The 19,272-nt window shown below is 47.4% G+C and overlaps 1 protein-coding gene across 2 annotated transcripts in view; it reads right to left on the reverse strand.

Annotated features, from left to right (window-relative positions):
* Positions 1 to 17,583, reverse strand: part of LOC137413039 (homeobox protein AKR-like) — a 48,838-nt gene extending 31,255 nt beyond the window's left edge. For both annotated transcript variants that reach the window (XM_068098422.2, XM_078767347.1), the window contains exon 1: positions 17,322 to 17,583. In XM_068098422.2, the coding sequence (XP_067954523.2) occupies positions 17,322 to 17,343 (22 nt within the window). In that variant the 5' untranslated portion in view covers positions 17,344 to 17,583. The remainder of the gene's footprint in view (positions 1 to 17,321) is intronic.
* Between the last annotated feature and the right edge of the window lie 1,689 nt (positions 17,584 to 19,272).

Consider the following 19,272-nt stretch of genomic DNA (forward strand, 5'->3'; position numbering starts at 1 on the left):
GCCAGATATCACAGGCAGGGTATAAACCCAAGACAGGGTGGAGTGTGGAGCAGCAAGCCAGCTATCACAGGCAGGGTAAAACCCAAGACAGGGTGGAGTGTGGAGCAGCGAGCCAGCTATCACAGGCAGGGTATAAACCCAAGACAGGGTGGAGTGTGGAGCAGCAAGCCAGCTATCACAGGCAGGGTATAAACCCAAGACAGGGTGGAGTGTGGAGCAGCGAGCCAGCTATCACAGCTATCACAGGCAGTAGACAGTTATAGGCCTCTCTGAAGCTCTGAGGCCGCAGGTGCAGCTATCACAGCACCCAAGACAGCTATCACAGGCAGGGTATAAACCCAAGACAGCTATCACAGGCAGGGTATAAACCCAAGACAGGGTGGAGTGTGGAGCAGCAAGCCAGCTATCACAGGCAGGGTATAAACCCAAGACAGGGTGGAGTGTGGAGCAGCGAGCCAGCTATCACAGGCAGGGTATAAACCCAAGACAGGGTGGAGTGTGGAGCAGCAAGCCAGCTATCACAGGCAGGGTATAAACCCAAGACAGGGTGGAGTGTGGAGCAGCGAGCCAGCTATCACAGCTATCACAGGCAGTAGGCAGTTATAGGCCTCTCTGAAGCTCTGAGGCCGCAGGTGCAGCTATCACAGCACCCAAGACAGCTATCACAGGCAGGGTATAAACCCAAGACAGCTATCACAGGCAGGGTCACAGGTCTTTCCGCCTTCTACCGACTCCTCTCCAGCCTTGCTCCCCCAGCTCTCTCTGGGTTCTGTACCCCAAATATTCCTCCAGGTCGCACAAGATCTGCCTGCAATCCTCTTATGGTGAAACTGCCAAAATCAAGACTCTCTGCTCACCTTCGCTCTTTCATTCCTCTTTTCTCCCGCCTCTGGAACAAACTCCCTCACTCTCTTCAATCCCACTCCTCTCTCTAGGTCTTTAAAACAGCTGTTCACCACCATCTGTTCTGTTTAGCCTGGTGTTGGCTTAGCGGTTAGGGTCGATCCGGATCCCATCCCAGCCAGATCCCATCCGGCTTGGGATCCTAGGATCCTGGGTTCGAATCCCGGTCGATCGCTGAATTAACGCCAGGGGGTTGACTTAGCCTGTCATCCCTCCGAGGTCGGCAAATTGAGTACCAGCTTGCTGGGATGAATGATCCCGGTGTTTACCCCGATTTAGAATAGGTACACCGTATCCCTGCACATCGTAAGAGCGTGACCAAGGGTTGGCGTCAGGAAGGGCATCCGGCCATAAAAACATTGCCTCAAACAGGGAACCATGATTGTCATGGGGCCCGCAAGACTAAAACCCCCGCTCTAGCGGGGAAAATGGCCTTAAAACGATCATTCATTCATTATTTATCCAAAACCTTGATCATTTCTACCCCCACTAATTCACCCCAGATACAATTGAAGCAATCTCCCATCCACAGATCTCTCGGTGTCCCTGCTCTCCATCTTGTTCTCCCGCTCCCTTTATCATAGTTTCATGTTTGATGTGTCACTTTTTCTTTTTGTGATCAATGTTAGCTCTTACACGAGCCTCGACCTTGTATACAAAAAAAGAAAAGAAAAAAAAGGTATAAACCCAAGACAGCTATCACAGGCAGGGTGTAAGCCCAACACAGATATAAACTGTCATCCCGGTGTTTCACAGGCAGGGTGATTCACCAGTGATGTGTGCCATCTCGGATGGACGTTAAATGGGCATCCTGTGGGCCAGCATTAGTCGTGGACATTGAATATCGCACCGTGTCCTTCGTGAAGAGTGGGCGAGCTATCGCCCGCACCCTAAACAAATTCCAAATTTCTGTGCTGACTACTGCTGGGAAGGCAATGGCAAACCAGCCAGTGTAACCCTTGCTCAGAAACTGTTTCGGCAGCACCGACACTAACATAATATGGTATATCAGAATGAGAATGCATTTACTAATCTGCGGGAAATACCCTTACCGAAGTACCAACCTCACTCTGCGCTTCTTTACTCTGAAAATGTGGCCCCTGGTGCTGTCACTGTCCATTCCACTGAAACACTATTCTTTAATTATTTAATTTATACCCTCCATTATCTTAAACATCTCCATCAGATCTCCTCATAATCACCTCCTTTCTAAGGTGTAACGTCCTGTCTCCTTCGGGCAATCTTCATAGCTTAGTCTAGCTAGGCCCGGAATCAAGGAATCAATCTAGTCACTTTATGCCGAACCTTCTCTATACCAGATCCTCCTTCCTCAAGATGACAGCATTCAAATTCCACAGAGAGCAATGACTCCGATGTATTTGCATTGATGGAAACCGATTAATGAGATGAATGAGAAAGCTTGTTTTTATTTATTTACTGAAATTCGCCCTAAACGAGGCTGCGAGACACTAAATGTGAAGCGGTACAGAGAAAAGGAAGGTGAGAAATGGGCAAAACCTTCATCTAGTCCTGAAACAAAGAGGCCTATTCACAGGACCACTGTGCCGGAGGAGGTAACGAGGCCAGGCAGAAATAGTGATGAGAGCAGACATATTGGACGGAAGTTACAGCCATCACTTACAAAACACAAATTGGTCAGGCCCGCTTTATTGACGACTAGCAGGGGTACCGGCGTTGCCCGGTGCTGTTCTCATCCTGTTGGCATTTTGAAGAAATCAAATTTTGTTGTTTTTCTTTAAAAAAATTGTGGGGCTCAAAACACGTCCCAACACTCAATGGGGCTGCAGATCATTTAATAATACCTTTCACATCGCTACAAAGGCTTATATACTATAGAGCGATTTAAAAAAAAACCTTTGATCCAACTTTTTGGTTCAAAAAACCTTTTTGGTTCTCTTTTCGTTTGTATGTGTTCTATGCATAGCCACATCTTTTAAGTTACAAACCCCAAACTCGGGGTACAAATACAACTTTGTGTGTGTGGGGTGGGGGAGGAGGGGGATAACATAGGCTATATGGCTGCGGCCTCACGCCGGGGTGTAAGGGTGCGGAGGAGCATATATTCTCCACTAGCAAAAGTACCCGGCGTTGCCGGGTAACGAGTCGCTTCCTGATGGGAATATGAAGAGAGGGGGGAGGAGAGGAGTGGGGAAGGGGTGGGAGGAGAGGATTGAGGGGGAAGGGGAAGGGAAGGTGAGGGGGAGGAGAGAGAGGGAAGGGGAGGGGGGAAGGGAGGGAAGGGTCAGTACATCGCACAAAAATGTTCGTCATTCCCCAAACCAGGGGCCACAAAAAACGGCTACGTAAAAACAAAAAGGGAGTTATGTCTACTGTAACGCCATGACTTGCAAAAGCAGCCTAAATGGCGTTCACCAAGTGGTGGTTGATAGTATTCAAAAAGGGTGTCATAACACACCCAAACTTTCCTGGCCTTGTGACTAATTAATTAAGTACACAGGTATTTCTGACTTCTTTTGTAGAGCCCTCGGCAAGTGGCTTAAGCACTCCAGCAAGCAATTCAATGCTGCTGGCTTGGCAAGCGAGAACAAGCTGATCGCTTCTGGTTGAAATGGCCGAGGAATTTTAAAAACAAATCGCAGGTACAGTGGAGTGACACCCCTATCCCATGGAAATATAAATCAAGTTAAAAATTATTATTAAGTTCAATTAAAAAAAAATAACCCCAGAAGGAGAATGGCAGTCTCGCTTAAATAAATGAATATATATACTTAGTTATAAAAATAGCTAGATATGGTAAATTTTGGCAGATTTCACTCCAGCTTTGGACATTTTTTTCGTCTACAGCAGGGGCGGGCAACCCCCGGCCCGCGGGCCACATCCGGCCCGCGAAGGCTTAGCGTCCGGCCCGCCACCCTGCTAGGCTTTATTATTGCAATCCGGCCCGCGGACCTCCCAGTAAAACTCATATCATTTGTAAATGTAAGAGTTTATATTTAGCCGGTCTGAATTCAAGAAAGGGACATTTTGTCTTCAGCACCGTCCTCTTCCGGAAGACATGCGCACGGGGAACTGTCTTGCCTAGACACCGCCTGCTTGCTGATAGGCGGTCTTTTCAAATCAGCCGGCATGTGATACGGACGTCCTTCCGATTCAGTCAGCTTGCGACAAACGTTGGTGTCTGGGACAAATAACTTGCAACAAAGAGGTAAGCGACGCAGAGTTCTCTAAACCTATTTCAATTTTCACTTTCTTTCAATTTGCTTTGTTTTGTTTGTTAGAACATGTTATTATCTTTCATTTGCTGCGTTTAAATAATTTTATTCTCCCTTTTTATTTGTAAAAATAAAAATATAACGAACTTTCTATTTGTAAAGAAAAAATATATATAACGAACTTTCTGTTTGTAAAAGAAAAAAGAAATTGACGAACTTTTGTTTAAAAGGAAAACGAAATTGACGAACTTTTGTTTAAAAGGAAAACGAACTCTTTAAAAAAAAAAGTATGCAGACTGATTCATTTCCTGTATTTCAGTTTTACGGTGAAACTGTGTCATATTCAGCGTTGGCCACGTGCGCGCAAAATAAATACATTCATCTGTACAATTCGTCTTCCGAGATTTTTTGTGCCCCAGATTGCTTGCTGTTACATCATTTATTCATTGCTGATATACCTAATTTTCTTCCTTTTCAGCTCATCATGTCTGCGACCCAGCGTGTTAAGAAGAGGAAAGTGGACCTCGAGCGTCGGATCTTCAACCCTGAGTGGGAGAAGTACTTCTTCATCGAGCGCTTTGGACAGGCCCAGTGCCTCATATGCTTGAAGACTTTGGCTGTCCTAAAAGAGTACAACGTGCGCCGCCACTGGGAGACAGAGCACCGCTCGTCAAACTTCGCGTCGGTGTCTGCCACCGAAAGGAAGGACGCCATGGTTAGACTATCAGGCAACTTGGAGAAACAAACTTCACTCTTCCGCAAGCAGAATACTGAGGCCGAAAAGGTGACGCGCGCCAGTTATGAAGTCTCCCGCATCCTTGCTCGCCGAATGAAGCCATTCGCGGATGGGGACTTCATCAAGGAATGCCTCCTCGCTGTAGTGGACTCCGTCTGTCCAGAGCAGCGTTCCGCCTTTGAGAACGTGAGCCTTTCGTCCCGCACCGTTCGTCGCCGCAGAGGATATGTCGGAAAACGTGCACGACTCACTCAAAACACGCAGCTCAAATTTCGTCGCCTTTTCCCTCGCTCTGGATGAGAGCACCGACACAAAGGACACGGCCCAGCTGTCCGTTTTCATCCGTGGCGTCACCGCTGACTTTCAAGTGTGTGAGGAATTCCTCCAGCTTGTCCCGCTGCGCGACACCACCACTGGGAAAGACATCTGCGACGCCGTGCTTCTGTGTGTTGATCAGCACTCCCTGGACCTCTCCCGTCTTGTGTGTGTGACGACCGACGGTGCCCCGGCGATGGTTGGTGAGAAGAAGGGCGCCGCTTCGCTGCTAGTGCGTCACTGTGCAGCCGCCGGATACACTCAGCCCATTAACAAGATGCACTGCATCATCCACCAAGAGTCCATGTGCGCTAAGTCTGCCAACCTCGTTGGTGTCATGTCTGTCGTGGTGAAGGTCGTCAACTCCATCCTCTCCCGCAGCCTTAACCATCGTCAGTTCCAGGCACTGATGGACGAGGTGAACGTGCACTACAACGACCTGCTCTACTTCTGTGAGGTACGCTGGCTGAGTCGTGGGGCCATGCTGTCTCGGGTGTGCGACCTACAGCAGGAGATTGCCACCTTTCTACGTCAGAAGAACCTTCCCCACGCTGATCAATTCTCTGATCCGCGGTGGCTGGCTCGCCTGGCCCTGCTCACGGACATCACGGCGCACCTGAACACCCTCAACATAAAGCTGCAAGGCAAAGACATTCTCGTGACAGACATGTACGCGCACATCACTGCCTTCGAGGTTAAACTGCGCTTGTGGGAGGCTCAATTGGCTTCTGGTCAGTTTGTGCATTTTCCTCGCCTTGCTGCATGTGCCCCTGACGATGTGGACCTGGGCACTTGCGTTAGTGTCGTCAACTCTCTACGTGAGGAATTTGCTTCCCGTTTTGCAGGAGTCAGGGTGCTGGCTGCGGACTTCAAGCTTTTCACTGCCCCCTTTGACTTCCCCGTGGAAGACGCCCCTGCCTCCTTACAGATGGAGTTGGTGGAGCTGCAGTGTAACGATGAAATGAAGGCGAAGTTCCGCACCTCTTCTCCATTGTCCTTCTTCCGCGACACCGTTCTCCCTTCTAACAATTTTCAAAAATACATTGCCCATGTCCAACGCATTGTGGCCATGTTCGGCAGCACCTACTGCTGTGAACAGCTCTTCTCGAAAATGAAGTACAAGAAGTCTCACCTTCGCTCCCAACTCTCGGACCGCCACCTCAATGACATTCTTCTGTTGTCTACCTCAACCATCGAGCCAGACATGGAAATACTTCTTCATGGCAAACAGCACCAGCAGTCTCATTGATTTGTAGAGTGTTCAATGCAATTTTTGTACAATCTATTCATGTAAACAAAATATAGTAATTCTGAGATTTCGTTTTTCACTCCGGCCCGCGATCTCCTTCCAAAAGTCTCATCTGGCCCTCACTCTGAAAAGGTTGCCCGCCCCTGGTCTACAGGATCCAATCCTCATATCCGAATCCAGATTTTGATGATATGCTTGAATTATGTAATGATAATTATTGATCGTGTTTCCAAGGCAAGGCACATTTGAATAGGCTGAAACAAAATGGCGGCTTAATGACCCAGCGAGTGGCAGTGGGTTGACCAAGTTGGTGGGCCGCCATATTGGAAAGGCTTTTTGGGGTTTTTTCGTATGAGCACCTCATTAATCATCTTCAAAAAGGGTGTTATAACACACCCAAACACCCAGTTTTCATCATTGCAATCTGTTGGAGGTCCAGGTGTATGCATGCAAAGTTTGAGGCCACCAAGTTTCATGGTTTTGGAGTTATGGAGGAGACAGACAGACAGACAGACAGAGACAGACAGATGGACACTGCCTTTTATTATTATAGATGTAAATATGTGCAGCGCCCCGTGGTGGTGGTGGCAGAGAGTATTACAATTCCCTTTTTTACCTGGGCAATGTTGTGGTTAAAGCACTATTTGCATGGGTAAATTTGTCCTCCTTCACTAGTCCCCCCCCCCCCCCCCTCTCCCACAATGGAAGGGTCTGTCAAAGCCCCCCGCCCTCCCCCATATATCAGCCATAACCACCACCAGTGCCAAGTGCACCACCGCCCAGCTACCACCCCCTCCAATGTCAAGTTCACCGCCAGCGGCCATAAAAATGGCAATTCGCCATTTTGTTTCCACTCGGGAAAGGTGAAGTTATGCTGTCCAAAACTTTACTATACACATCCGAATGTGGGTTGATTGCATGACCATTCCGGTTGTTTTCACAACTATAACGCTAGAAGTGAGACGTTAGTCATTTTTATTCGCAGTAAAAAAAAAAAAATGGCTGAGTAATTATACTCAATCATTTGAAATTCCATCATCACTTTGACCATAAATTTATTTCTAAAATAATCGTACTTTTCTTTATGAAACAAAAGCAAATCCACAAGCTTGCGTGTGGTATTCTACGGCACAGCATGGCTCGGCACAGCTCAGAACTGTCCTTCATATCACGGCACGGTCCGGCACACATCGTTGCTCGGTTTGACGTGGTGTGGCTCGTCGGGTCTGTCACGGCTCACGGCTCGGAATCTTCTGGCACGGCAAGGCATGGCTCGCCTCAGAACGGTCAGAAACGTCATGGCTCGGCTCACTTTTCCTTTTCAAGCTATCAACGTAATTGATCTTAAGGAACCTCTGCGTTAGATAGATTCTTTTTTTTTTCAATCAACATCATTTATCCAAAGGAACTTCTGTGATAGATGGATTTTTTTTTCTATCATCATTGGTCTTGCCCAGAAGGGGATGTGAGACAATTGCAATGACCCCGTCTGTGTTTCTCCACATCGATATATTTTCGGTTTAAAAATGATTTTCTCTGTGACCACTTGTCCGATCAATGCAAAACTTTAAATATAGGAGGAACTCCCCATGGTGAATATTTTATTGCTAACTCTGACGTCATAGGTCACGTGGTATGACAGCCATATTAGATTAAAGGAAGAAATTTGGACATCATTTTCTCCAAAACCACTCAACGAAAACAAATTTAACTTGGCAAATGTCATCAACCTCCCCATGGGGTATATAAGAGTGATAACGACAATGTCATCAGTGAAGTGGTATTCCAGTCATAATTGATTGAAATGAAATCTTTATCTGAAAAATCTGACAATTCATATACAGTCACGTGAAAAAGTAAGTACCCCATGTAAACCCCATGTAAAGTTTTGACTTTTTCAACATATTTCAACATACAGCTATTTGATCTTCATTTCAACAATATCGATAGATAAAGGTGATATAACATAACAAATATCATGAAACATTTACATTTTGTAGTCCATTGTATAATTTAAATAAACATAAATGCAAATTTCGCATGTGGAAAAAGTAACTACACCCTTGGCTCTAATACGTGGTATTGCCCCCTTTGGCAGAAACAACCTCAAGTAGGCGTTTCTTATAACTGTCTACCAGTCTCTGATATCGATTGGGAGAAATGTTTGCCCACTCCTCCATGCAGAATTCTTTCAGCTGTGCGAAGTTTGAGGGGTTTCTTGCATGCACAGCTCGTTTAAAATCCCCCCACAACATCTCGATGGGATTTAGATCCGGGCTTTGACTTGGCCATTCCAGAACCCTCCATTTCTTTCTTTTCAGCCATTCCTTCGTGGATTTACTGGTATGTTTAGGGTCATTGTCATGTTGCAAGGTCCACCTTCGGTTGAGCTTCAACTCTCCGACAGATGGCCTCACATATCCTCAAGCACCCTCTGGTACAATGAATAATTCATCGTGGATTCTATGATGGTGAGCTGCCCAGGCCCTGATGCAGCAGAGCTGCCCCAAAACAAAATATTTCCACCACCATGCTTTACAGTTGGTATCAGGTTCTTGTGGTCATATGCTGTCTTTGGTTTTCGCCAAACATGTCTTCTGGTACTGTGGCCAAATAGCTCTACCTTTGACTCCTTTGTCCAGAGCACATTGCTCCAGAAGTGCTGGTCTTTGCCTAGAGGTTCATTGGCAAACTTTATTCTTGCCCTGATGTTCTTTCTGGACAGCAAAGGTTTCCTCCTGGCACACCTCCCATGTAGATCAAATTTGTGCAGCCTCTTTCTAATGGTAGACTCGTGCACTTTGACATCAACAGTGGCAAGAGCTACCTGTAGGTCCCGTGATGACATTCTGGGGTTCTTAGAGACTTATTTCAGCATCTTACGGTCTGCTCTCGGGCTGAACTTGCTGGGGTGGCCTGGCCTGAACAAGTTGGCAGTTGTTTGGAATCTTCTCCACTTGTAGATGATCTTCCGGACAGTCAAATGATTGATTTCAAATTGTTTGGAGATCTTTTTAAATCCCTTCCCAGACTCGTAGGCATCTATAACCTTCTTTCTGAAGGCCTCGGGGGCTCTTTTGATCTAGGCATGGTGACGCCGCACACTTCAACAACAAAGAGCAAACCAAACTAAATGTCTGAGGTTTAAATAAGACAGGTTCCTCCAAGATCCTCTCTAACGATGTTCTAATCATTTGCACCTGAACTGGTGCACCTGATTCTAATTTTAGGTATTTGACATAGTGATAAATGTAGGGGGTGTACTTACTTTTTCCACATGCAAAATTTGCATTTATGTTTATTTAAATTATACAATGGACTACAAAATGTAAATGTTTCATGATATTTGTTATATTATATCACCTTTATCTATCAATATTGTTGAAATGAAGATCAAATAGCTATATGTTGAAATATGTTGAAAAAGTCAAAACTTTACATGGGGTGTACTTACTTTTTCACATGACTGTATGTGATATATGACCCATTGTGAGTGATGAATTAAATTTGCGACGTTCATAATCCACACCAAGAAACTATGTGACATAATAGGGTGCATGGATGATACGGGTGTATGGACCATAACAGCAAAAGGATGAAAACCTTTTAGGTGGATAGGAGTCCAGGTGTGCCAAGAAAGGAATTTGTAGGACCGAAGATGCCCAGACTGGCTTTGGAGGCAAACTTTGAAATGTGGTTTGCCCAAGAAGATCAGGGCTTATAGTGAGACCCAAGTGTTTGAGTGACACAACTTCCTCAAGAGATTAAGAAAGTATATGGGGGTGGTAGGGGCGGTGGGGGGGTGGGGGGGTGAGGGGGTGAGGGGGGAGTTTGCCCAAACAGTCCTTTTGGACAGAAAATGAGAATGAGTGTGTGTTTGATCAGCTTGTGATTTTGTTCAGGTCTGAAGAGAGGGAAGAGGCTACTGTCTGTCTGTCTAAATGATGAGGGATGTCACGGCATGGGTTGGATTAATCAGCAGAGATAAAGGATTTTCAAGTGAGGAAGATCGTCGGTGAAGATTAGGAATATGACGGGGCTGGAAACAGTTTGATAGCTTGATAGTGTGCATTTGTTGTCCCATTCTTATTGTTTTGATCATAATAATTTGTTATTTTAATTGTATTTGGAATTATGTAAGCCATCGTATAATATTTTATCATAAAATTGTGAGTTTTGTTTGACAGTGCAATTTTCCATTTTTTGTGGGCAATTGATAAATTTCAATTAAATTCAATTACATCGAGGTTCGATTGCTGACGTGACTATAAACTTGTCACTATTTTCTAAAGCGTGAGCGCTGCATTAACGAGCATGCTGCCTGTCAGACAGAACGTTAACGATCCAGCGATGACTTTCGAAGAGGCCGTCATGTGCCGGCACCAAACGAGTTCCAAATTCCTTCCGTGACCTAAAGACAAGAAGACACCAGTCGGACAGCCAGGTCCCAAAAAATGAAGCAACTAGAATTTATGAATGACCACCCCAGCTCCCTCCACCCTGCCCGCCCAACCACCCTTTGTGAGCAACAGAGGCTGACCATGGAATGTTACCCAATGTACAAAGTGCTGAACAAACTGCCAGCTCATCACAAGGACCTTCTCTTTGGGGCTTCGCTCACAGAGGTTGTAAACCTTCGTACCTCCACATACCTGCAAAGTGAGCTGGCAATGGCCAGTTTGAACTGCTCTTTTTCTCGGACTGTCGTTTGTTGCGAATACCTTCCTATTGTGTTGTTGCTACGTGCATGTGTGTGAAGTTTATTTCGAGAAGTAACGCCAAGATCACAAAATGCTGAAAACACCTCGATATGAAAATAAAGATCCGACTTTTCAACCTCAGGAGGAGGGCCTTCAACAAATGCGACCAAATTCGACATTTTCAATGGTTTTTAATCAACCCCTTGAGAGGACAGTGGGGGTGGGGTGTAGGGAGTTGGGAGGGCAGGTGGAGAATCCAGGGGGAGTGAAACATGAGAGGGTTGAGGGGGTGTGGGAGGGGATGGAGGTGGTCAATGGTTGCAGCACGGAGTGTACCTTTCTCCACCTCTAAATGGGGGAGTTCAGGATCCGGATAAGATACTTTTGTTTTTTAATTTCCCAAGTGATTCTTCACCATTGAGAGATGTGGCCAAAAACGATAAGTAGCACGATACCTCAAAAGGTTGTGGACGGATGATGATAAAACTTGGTTAGCTGACAAAAAGAAGCCGATTCGATTTTGCTTAAGGTCCGGCTCAGCCTGGCGAAGGCATGCGCTCTTCCGAGTGCCATTCTGGTTTCTCATCGTTTCATCCTTTATTGTGTTATCTAGATTCGAGACGTTTTCTTTATCGTGCAATTATCGATCTAAAAATCGACCATGAGATGTACGCTGGTTAAAAATAAAGTTAAATATATAAAAAGGTTCAAATTCATCGACAAACACATGTTGACAGTCGGTATATGGTGATGGTGGGTCCTCGTGTTCTGCACTAACCAAATTGGTGGTTAACGTTAAGCAGGGACATCAGTCTCTTGAAGATGATCCCAGGTCAGGACAAATGCAACTATGGAGAATGGCGTCTGAATGTCACAAAAATGGCCACATAACTTTCACTTTCACACGGCAGTTTTCCTGTTATACAATAACATATGGGCTAGTCCATGGTCGTCGTAAGATGTCCATGGTCTTAGCAAGACATCCAAGGTTAAGAAAGCTCAGCATTCCAGATTGTTGGCAATGGCTAGCATAACGTTTTGAACTTCTCAAACTGTTTAACGCACATCGAGCCAACTCCATCTCTCGTCTGGTAACTAGGGACAAAATGTGGCTTCGTGCCAAGGATCATGGAAACAAACAGGAGTCGATGCACTGAAGGGATCAATCACCATGACCCAAGAGATTTTGCACCCAACTCTCAACCAGTAACAGGGCTTGTGGTAAGGGAGGGGAATGAAGGAAACTTGTACGAGGAAGTGGAGTTGAGGGGGAGAGGATGAACTAGTGTGAGGGAATCGAGTGGAGGAGGGAGAGGGGTACCTCGTGTGAAGGAGTGGGTGCATGGCTGTGTGAAAGTGTATGTGGAGTGAACAGTAGGTAAAATGGGAGTGGGTAGGGGTAGACGTGCACAAGGTGAGGCGTGAGATGGACATAAAGGCGAGGCGCAACTCGTGTGAAAGTGGTGGCGAATGGGTGAGGGGGGAGGCCTGGCGTGAGAGCAGACAGAGTGAGGATGGTGGTAGGGGTGGGGAATGGAGTGTGGGCAGGGGTAGGTGGGTACCTGGAGTGAGGGCGAGGGGACCAAAGTGAGGATAGTGGTGGGGGTTTGGGGATCGGAGTGAGGGCGGTGGTGGGGGGAGACTGTTGTGAGCGTTAGTGTGGGAGTCCGGAGTGAGCGTTAGTGGGGGAGTCCGGAGTGAGCGTTAGTGTGGGAGTCCGGAGTGAGCGTTAGTGGGGGAGTCCGGACTGAGCGTTAGTGGGGGAGTCCGGACTGAGCGTTAGTGGGGGAGTCCGGAGTGAGCGTTAGTGGGGGAGTCCGGAGTGAGCGTTAGTGGGGGAGTCCGGAGTGAGCGTTAGTGGGGGAGTCCGGAGTGAGCGTTAGTGGGGGAGTCCGGAGTGAGCGTTAGTGGGGGAGTCCGGAGTGAGCGTTAGTGGGGGAGTCCGGAGTGAGCGTTAGTGGGGGAGTCCGGAGTGAGCGTTAGTGGGGGAGTCCGGAGTGAGCGTTAGTGGGGGAGTCCGGAGTGAGCGTTAGTGGGGGAGTCCGGAGTGAGCGTTAGTGGGGGAGTCCGGAATGAGCGTTAGTGGGGGAGTCCGGAATGAGCGTTAGTGGGGGAGACAAATGTGAGCAGGAGCAGCGGGGGTCATTCCATGTCAAATCATCAAAGAATCTGCCCTCATCTCTCAGATTTTTGTAAAACTTTGGGAACCAATTGGGACCCATGAAAAACAGCTAGAACTCAAATATTTTTGCTAACAGCCTCTTAATTAGTGAGATACAGGTTAACGAACTTTGGACTAATTAGCGCGATGTCGCGAATTCAAATGGCCATATCTCTAAAAGTATAACACCTAGAGAGCTGGTTTTGGTGTCATTTTAAAGGTATTTTCATGCCCTATGAATTTGTCTGGGCAACATTTTCCTACCTCCAATCACAAAAAAGTTATCACAAAATATAAACTTCAATCGTGAATCCCAAAAAAATGTATCCTTCAAATCTCCCTCAAATTCATCCCAGATGTACCTTATGATGTCAAGAAGCTTCCACATAAGTTTTGTGATGGGCACTCCAATAGTTTCTGAGATATGAGCAATAATGTACATGTACGTATGGCATATAGGTTCGAAAATCAGCATTTGTAATGTATTATACAATCATTCTAACCTAGCCATGACAGGGAACACAGGGAACAACCATCAATTGCTTTGAAGTATCATATACTTTCATTTTCAACTGGGCCTGAGGGGAATTCTCATCTGGGGAATTCCAACTGGGATTTCCCATGTGGGTAATTCGAGGTGATGCAACTTTCACAGTCTAAGATCCCCAGGGAAAGTCCAAGTTGGCTTAGTGTAATGCTTAGGCCTGCCACCAACAGAAATTGGCAGTTCACTTCTGAAGGAGCTGCAGAAAAATGACGACTGCCAAGGAAAAGTTCATCTTGAAGCAGAAATCCTGCTGCAATCCCTTTGGAGCTCATGAAAAACCAAAGTCGTCTGGCTTGAAAGCTGTTAGCCAAAAAGCCATAGCCGCTCATCCAAGCCTCAAACTGCAAAGTGCACAGAAAATCTGTACCCAGTGTCGTAAGAAACTGGCAAAAAGACAACCAGGTGTGGTAGAGACTCAGAGTGAAATACCATTACCAGTGACCAGCAGCGCTATTAGCAGTAGTGAGGACAATGATGGTGGAGGTGAATCACCAATACCAGGCAGTTCAGGGGAGTTTGAATTTCATTCTCCTGAAATGGAACTGAATACACTGAATGAGTCTTTGGGATTGATTGGAGAATCACCTATTCCAAAAAAGAGACTTGCTGCAGATAAATATGTGAAATCCAAAACCAAGAAAATCGGTGACACTGGTTAGTGAACCTAAGTCAGGTTAGTGAACACTGTGTACTTGAACTCACTTATTGATTGTATAATACATTACAAATGCTGATTTTCGAACCTATATGCCATACGTACATGTACATTATTGCTCATATCTCAGAAACTATTGGAGTGCCCATCACAAAACTTATGTGGAAGCTTCTTGACATCATAAGGTACCTCTGGGATGAATTTGAGGAAATTTGAAGGATACATTTTTTTGGATTCACGATTGAAGTTTATATTTTGTGATAACTTTTTTGTGATTGGAGGTAGGAAAATGTTGCCCAGACAAATTTATAGGGCATGAAAATACCTTTAAAATGACACCAAAACCAGCTCTCTAGGTGTTATACTTTTAGAGATATGGCCATTTGAATTCGCGACGTCGCGCTAATTAGTCCAAAGTTCGTTAGTCTGTATCTCACTAATTAAGAGGCTGTTAGCAAAAATATTTGAGTTCTTGCCGTTTTTCATGGGTCCCAATTGGTTCCCAAAGTTTTACAAAAATCTGAGAGATGACGGCAGATTCTTTGATGATTTGACATGGAATGGCTGAGGGGGGGACCGGCGTGAGGGAGGTGGTGGGGAGTGAGACCGATGTGAGAACATTGGTGGGTGTGCAACCGATGTGAGAGTGGTGGGGGTGTGGGGACATGGCTGACACTGATGGGTATGTGCAGGCTCAGGTGAAACTGGTGGGGGGATGTGGGGACCTCGGTGAAACTGGTAGGGGTGTTGGGGGCTCAGGTGAAACTGGTGGTGGTGTGGAGGACCCAGATGAAACAGGTGGTGGTGTTGGGGACTTGGGTAAAACTGGTGGGGGTGTAGGGACCGGAGTGAAACTGGTGGGGGTGTGGGCACTCGGGTGAAACTGGTGGGGGTGTGCGCACTCGGGTGAAACTGGTGGGGGTGTGCGCACTCGAGTGAAACTGGTGGGGGTGTGCGCACTCGAGTGAAACTGGTGGGGGTGTGCGCACTCGGGTGAAACTGGTGGGGGGGGGGGGGTGTGCACTCGGGTGAAATGGGTGGGGGGGTGTGCACTCGGGTGAAATGGGTGGGGGTGTGCGCACTCGGGTGAAACTGGTGGGGGTGTGCGCACTCGAGTGAAACTGGTGGGGGTGTGCGCACTCGGGTGAAACTGGTGGGGGTGTGCGCACTCGGGTGAAACTGGTGGGGGGGTGTGAACTCGGGTGAAATGGGTGGGAGTGTGGGGACTCGGGTGAAATGTGGGGACTCAGGTGAAACTGGTGGGGGTGCAGAGACTCGGGTGAAACTGGTGGGGGTGTGAGGGCCAAGGTGGAACTGGTGGGGGTGTGAGGACCAAAGTAGAACTGGTGGGGGTGTGAGGGCCGAGGTGAAACTGGTGGGGGTGCGGGGACTGGGGTGAAACTGGTGGGGGTGTGGGGACTCGGGTGAAACTGGTGGGGGTGTGGGGACTCGGGTGAAATGTTGGGACTCGGGTGCAACTGGTGGGGGTGTAGAGACTCGGGTGAAACTGGTGGGGGTGTGAGGGCCGAGGTGGAACTGGTGGGGGTGTGAGGGCCGAGGTGAAACTGGTGGGGGTGTGAGGGCCGAGGTGAAACTGGTGGGGGTGTGAGGGCCGAGGTGAAACTGGTGGGGGTGTGAGGGCCGAGGTGAAACTGGTGGGGGTGTGGGGACTCGGGTGAAACTGGTGGGGGTGTGGGGACTCGGGTGAAACTGGTGGGGGTGTGGGGACTCGGGTGAAACTGGTGGGGGTGTGGGGACTCGGGTGAAACTGGTGGGGGTGTGGGGACTCGGGTGAAACTGGTGGGGGTGTGGGGACTCGGGTGAAACTGGTGGGGGTGTGGGGACTCGGGTGAAACTGGTGGGGGTGTGCGCACTCGGGTGAAACTGGTGGGGGTGTGCGCACTCGGGTGAAACTGGTGGGGGGTGTGCGCGCTCGGGTGAAACTGGTAGGGGTGTGCGCACTCGGGTGAAACTGGCGGGGGTGTGCGCACTCGGGTGAAACTGGTGGGGGTGTGCGCACTCGGGTGAAACTGGTGGGGGTGTGCGCACTCGGGTGAAACTGGTGGGGGTGCGGGGACCGGGTGAAACTGGTGGGAGTGGGGTGGGGGACAAGTGTTAAATTGTGGAGAGGGGACTGTGATATTTTGGGTAGAGGGAGTAGGGTGAAAGTTGTGTGTGGCTCGTGTAATAATAATGGGGGCAGACAAGACAAGAGTAAAAGAGGGGCGAGTAAAGAGGTGTGGGCGAGTTAAAAAGGGGGGACATGTAAAACAAAAAGAGGAGGAGAAGGGAAGGGGGGCGGGGAGGAGTAAGAAAAAGAATAATAAAAAAATGAGGGCGAGTTAAATAAATAAAAAAGGGTGAGTTAAAAAAAAAAAAAAAAAGGTGGAAGCGAGTAAAAATGGAAGAACAAGTAAAAGTGTGGAGGGTATTAATATTTGTAAAGGTGGTGGGTGAGCAAGGATGATAAATGGGAAGGGGTGAGTGTGAGCACGAGTTCTCTTCCCCAGGTCGATGCGCCTTATCGGACGGGCCTTGTTCATCCCTCTTTCCCTCCACTCCAAACTAATTTGTTCCCTTTGGTTATGCAAATTAAAATAAACTATAAAGCCACAAGCACAGCAAGACCGGTTTGTCCACACGTGAGCAGCGCCATCTCGTTGTACTCAAGCGAAATAAACCTCCGTAAAGTGAACGTTGTAACGGACACGCCGTAACCCCCACCCAATGGCATCCTCAGCCCCGACTCCCCCAACGAGCGAAAAACTTTCAAACAAAATTCAAACAAAAACCGTTTCAAACACGCTGCCCTGTCCGTCCCTCCTGGAGAGTACTCACGGAGGCGAGACAAGTGTTCGTACCTCGTTTAAACTTTGTCCGCATGCTTGGACAAACGGTTCCCGTTCAGCAGAAGCGACGACAAGGGACAAACCGATGGGGTCGGGGGGGGAGGGATGAAGGACAATAAACGAACGCCGGATGTACGAAGAAGGGAAGAGAAAATAAATCCGTTTCGTTAAAAGGAGGAAGAGAAAGAGAGAGGGGGGAAGAGTAAAAAGTTTGCTCCAAATCCTTGAAAGTTCTTTGTGTTTGACAGAGGTTGGCAGGCGTGACGTCACCATCAGGCGGAGTTAGTACGTCACGTGAGAGCTCGCCCAATGGCAGCGCGGGAACGGGGATCAAAGCTTGAAATGTCATGTGGAGCCGAAAGGAAGAAGTGGGGGGGAAGGTGGGTGACGTTTGTAACGGTGGTTTAAAACAGGTGAAATGGGCGGGAACTTTGCAAAGATTTTACAAAATTAATTAACTCGAAAAATCAAATGTATAAATAAAGTGATTGCAAGAGATTCAGTTTTGCATGAAAAATAGCGAACGAGTCGGTGATGGGGAAGAGTGAATAACATGGCCGTGTGTACAGAGAGAGCTGTCATGGGGACGCAGCAGCCCCCCCGGGGAGCCCCCTTTAAAGGTCCACTTGTAATCCGGACCAATTTGCGAATCAGCTCAGTGGAGTGCGCGGCAAAGGGATTAAAAGTGGGAGGGGCGATTGGATGACGCAGGGTAGACGGTGCCGAACGTGCCAAATGAACGAGACAGGAAGGAGTGGAGACGTGAGGAGCACGAAGACCCTTGCACGAGACGTTCCCACGAGAGGGCACACTCCAAACAGCCCCAAATACTCTCCCTGGTATTCACACGAAAACAACACTGTTTATGAAGCGGAAAGGAATTCCAAGCCCTCCCTCTTCCCAAAATTCCTCCCCGTATACCTCGGGGCACGTCGTCGAGACCCCCAGATGACACGTGCCGCAGCGGGGCGAACAATGGCGATGACGTCACACACCCAGTGATTGGACGTGTCACGTGACACGGAGACAGCTTTGGTGCAGGAGGAGGTCATTCGGACCATCATGCCTGTGCTACACCGACCCACAAACCATCACCGGACCTTTCGCCCGTGAGCCATCCACGTATCGATCAGCTCCATATATCGATTACCATCCCCACCCAGAACCTTCTCTCTTGTGACGAGCTACATGGATGCCCCTTACATCGTGCAACCTCTATTTTATTCATAATATGCTGACATCCCACTTCCCAGCACATTTATACTTGTAGTTATACATTTGTTTTTGTGAAACTCCATCTGCCAATCATTTGCCCAATCCATAAAAAAATCGATACCGTCCTGAATTTGATCACCTTCTTCTCTGCTATCTACCTTATCTACAAGTTTAGTGTTGTCTGTAAAGTGGGAGTTGTTTTTTAGTTGTTTTTTTTTTGACATTTTTAGCATTTAACATTTTTAACACATAATTTAACTTCTTTTTTAACAAGAAGTTGTCGAATAATTCAAACTATTGATGTAAATAACTTTATACGAGTGGATCATGCTTACAGACTGCAAGCACAATAGTCTGGTCGTTTGATTGATGTACCGGGAAAAAATTGTTACCAAAGCATATATGGCATCAAAAGAAGCGCCATTTTATGCTCCACAAGATGGGGACAACTCCTCTTTGATCCTCTTTGGGGAAAACGTTTTACATCACGATTTATCCAGCATGGTAACAGCCTTGTGTCCGGGGTGCGAAGTTTTTCCCCATGATGGTACAGGGCAATTGTCATTAAAATATAGTATAGTATAGTATAGTGAAATAGTATAGTATAGCATGTGTGAGAAATGTTTATGATTTATGGGGAGCGAGACATGGGTAATGAACGCAGAGCAGCAACGAAGGCTGGAAAGGGTGGAAATGCGAATGGTTCGGTGGATGTGCGGAGTATCGTTGAGAGAGAGGAAGACAAATG

This window comes from Myxine glutinosa, chromosome 13, assembly GCF_964187855.1.
Source record: "Myxine glutinosa chromosome 13, kmMyxGlut1.1, whole genome shotgun sequence".
Classification (NCBI taxonomy): Eukaryota; Metazoa; Chordata; class Myxini; order Myxiniformes; family Myxinidae; genus Myxine; species Myxine glutinosa.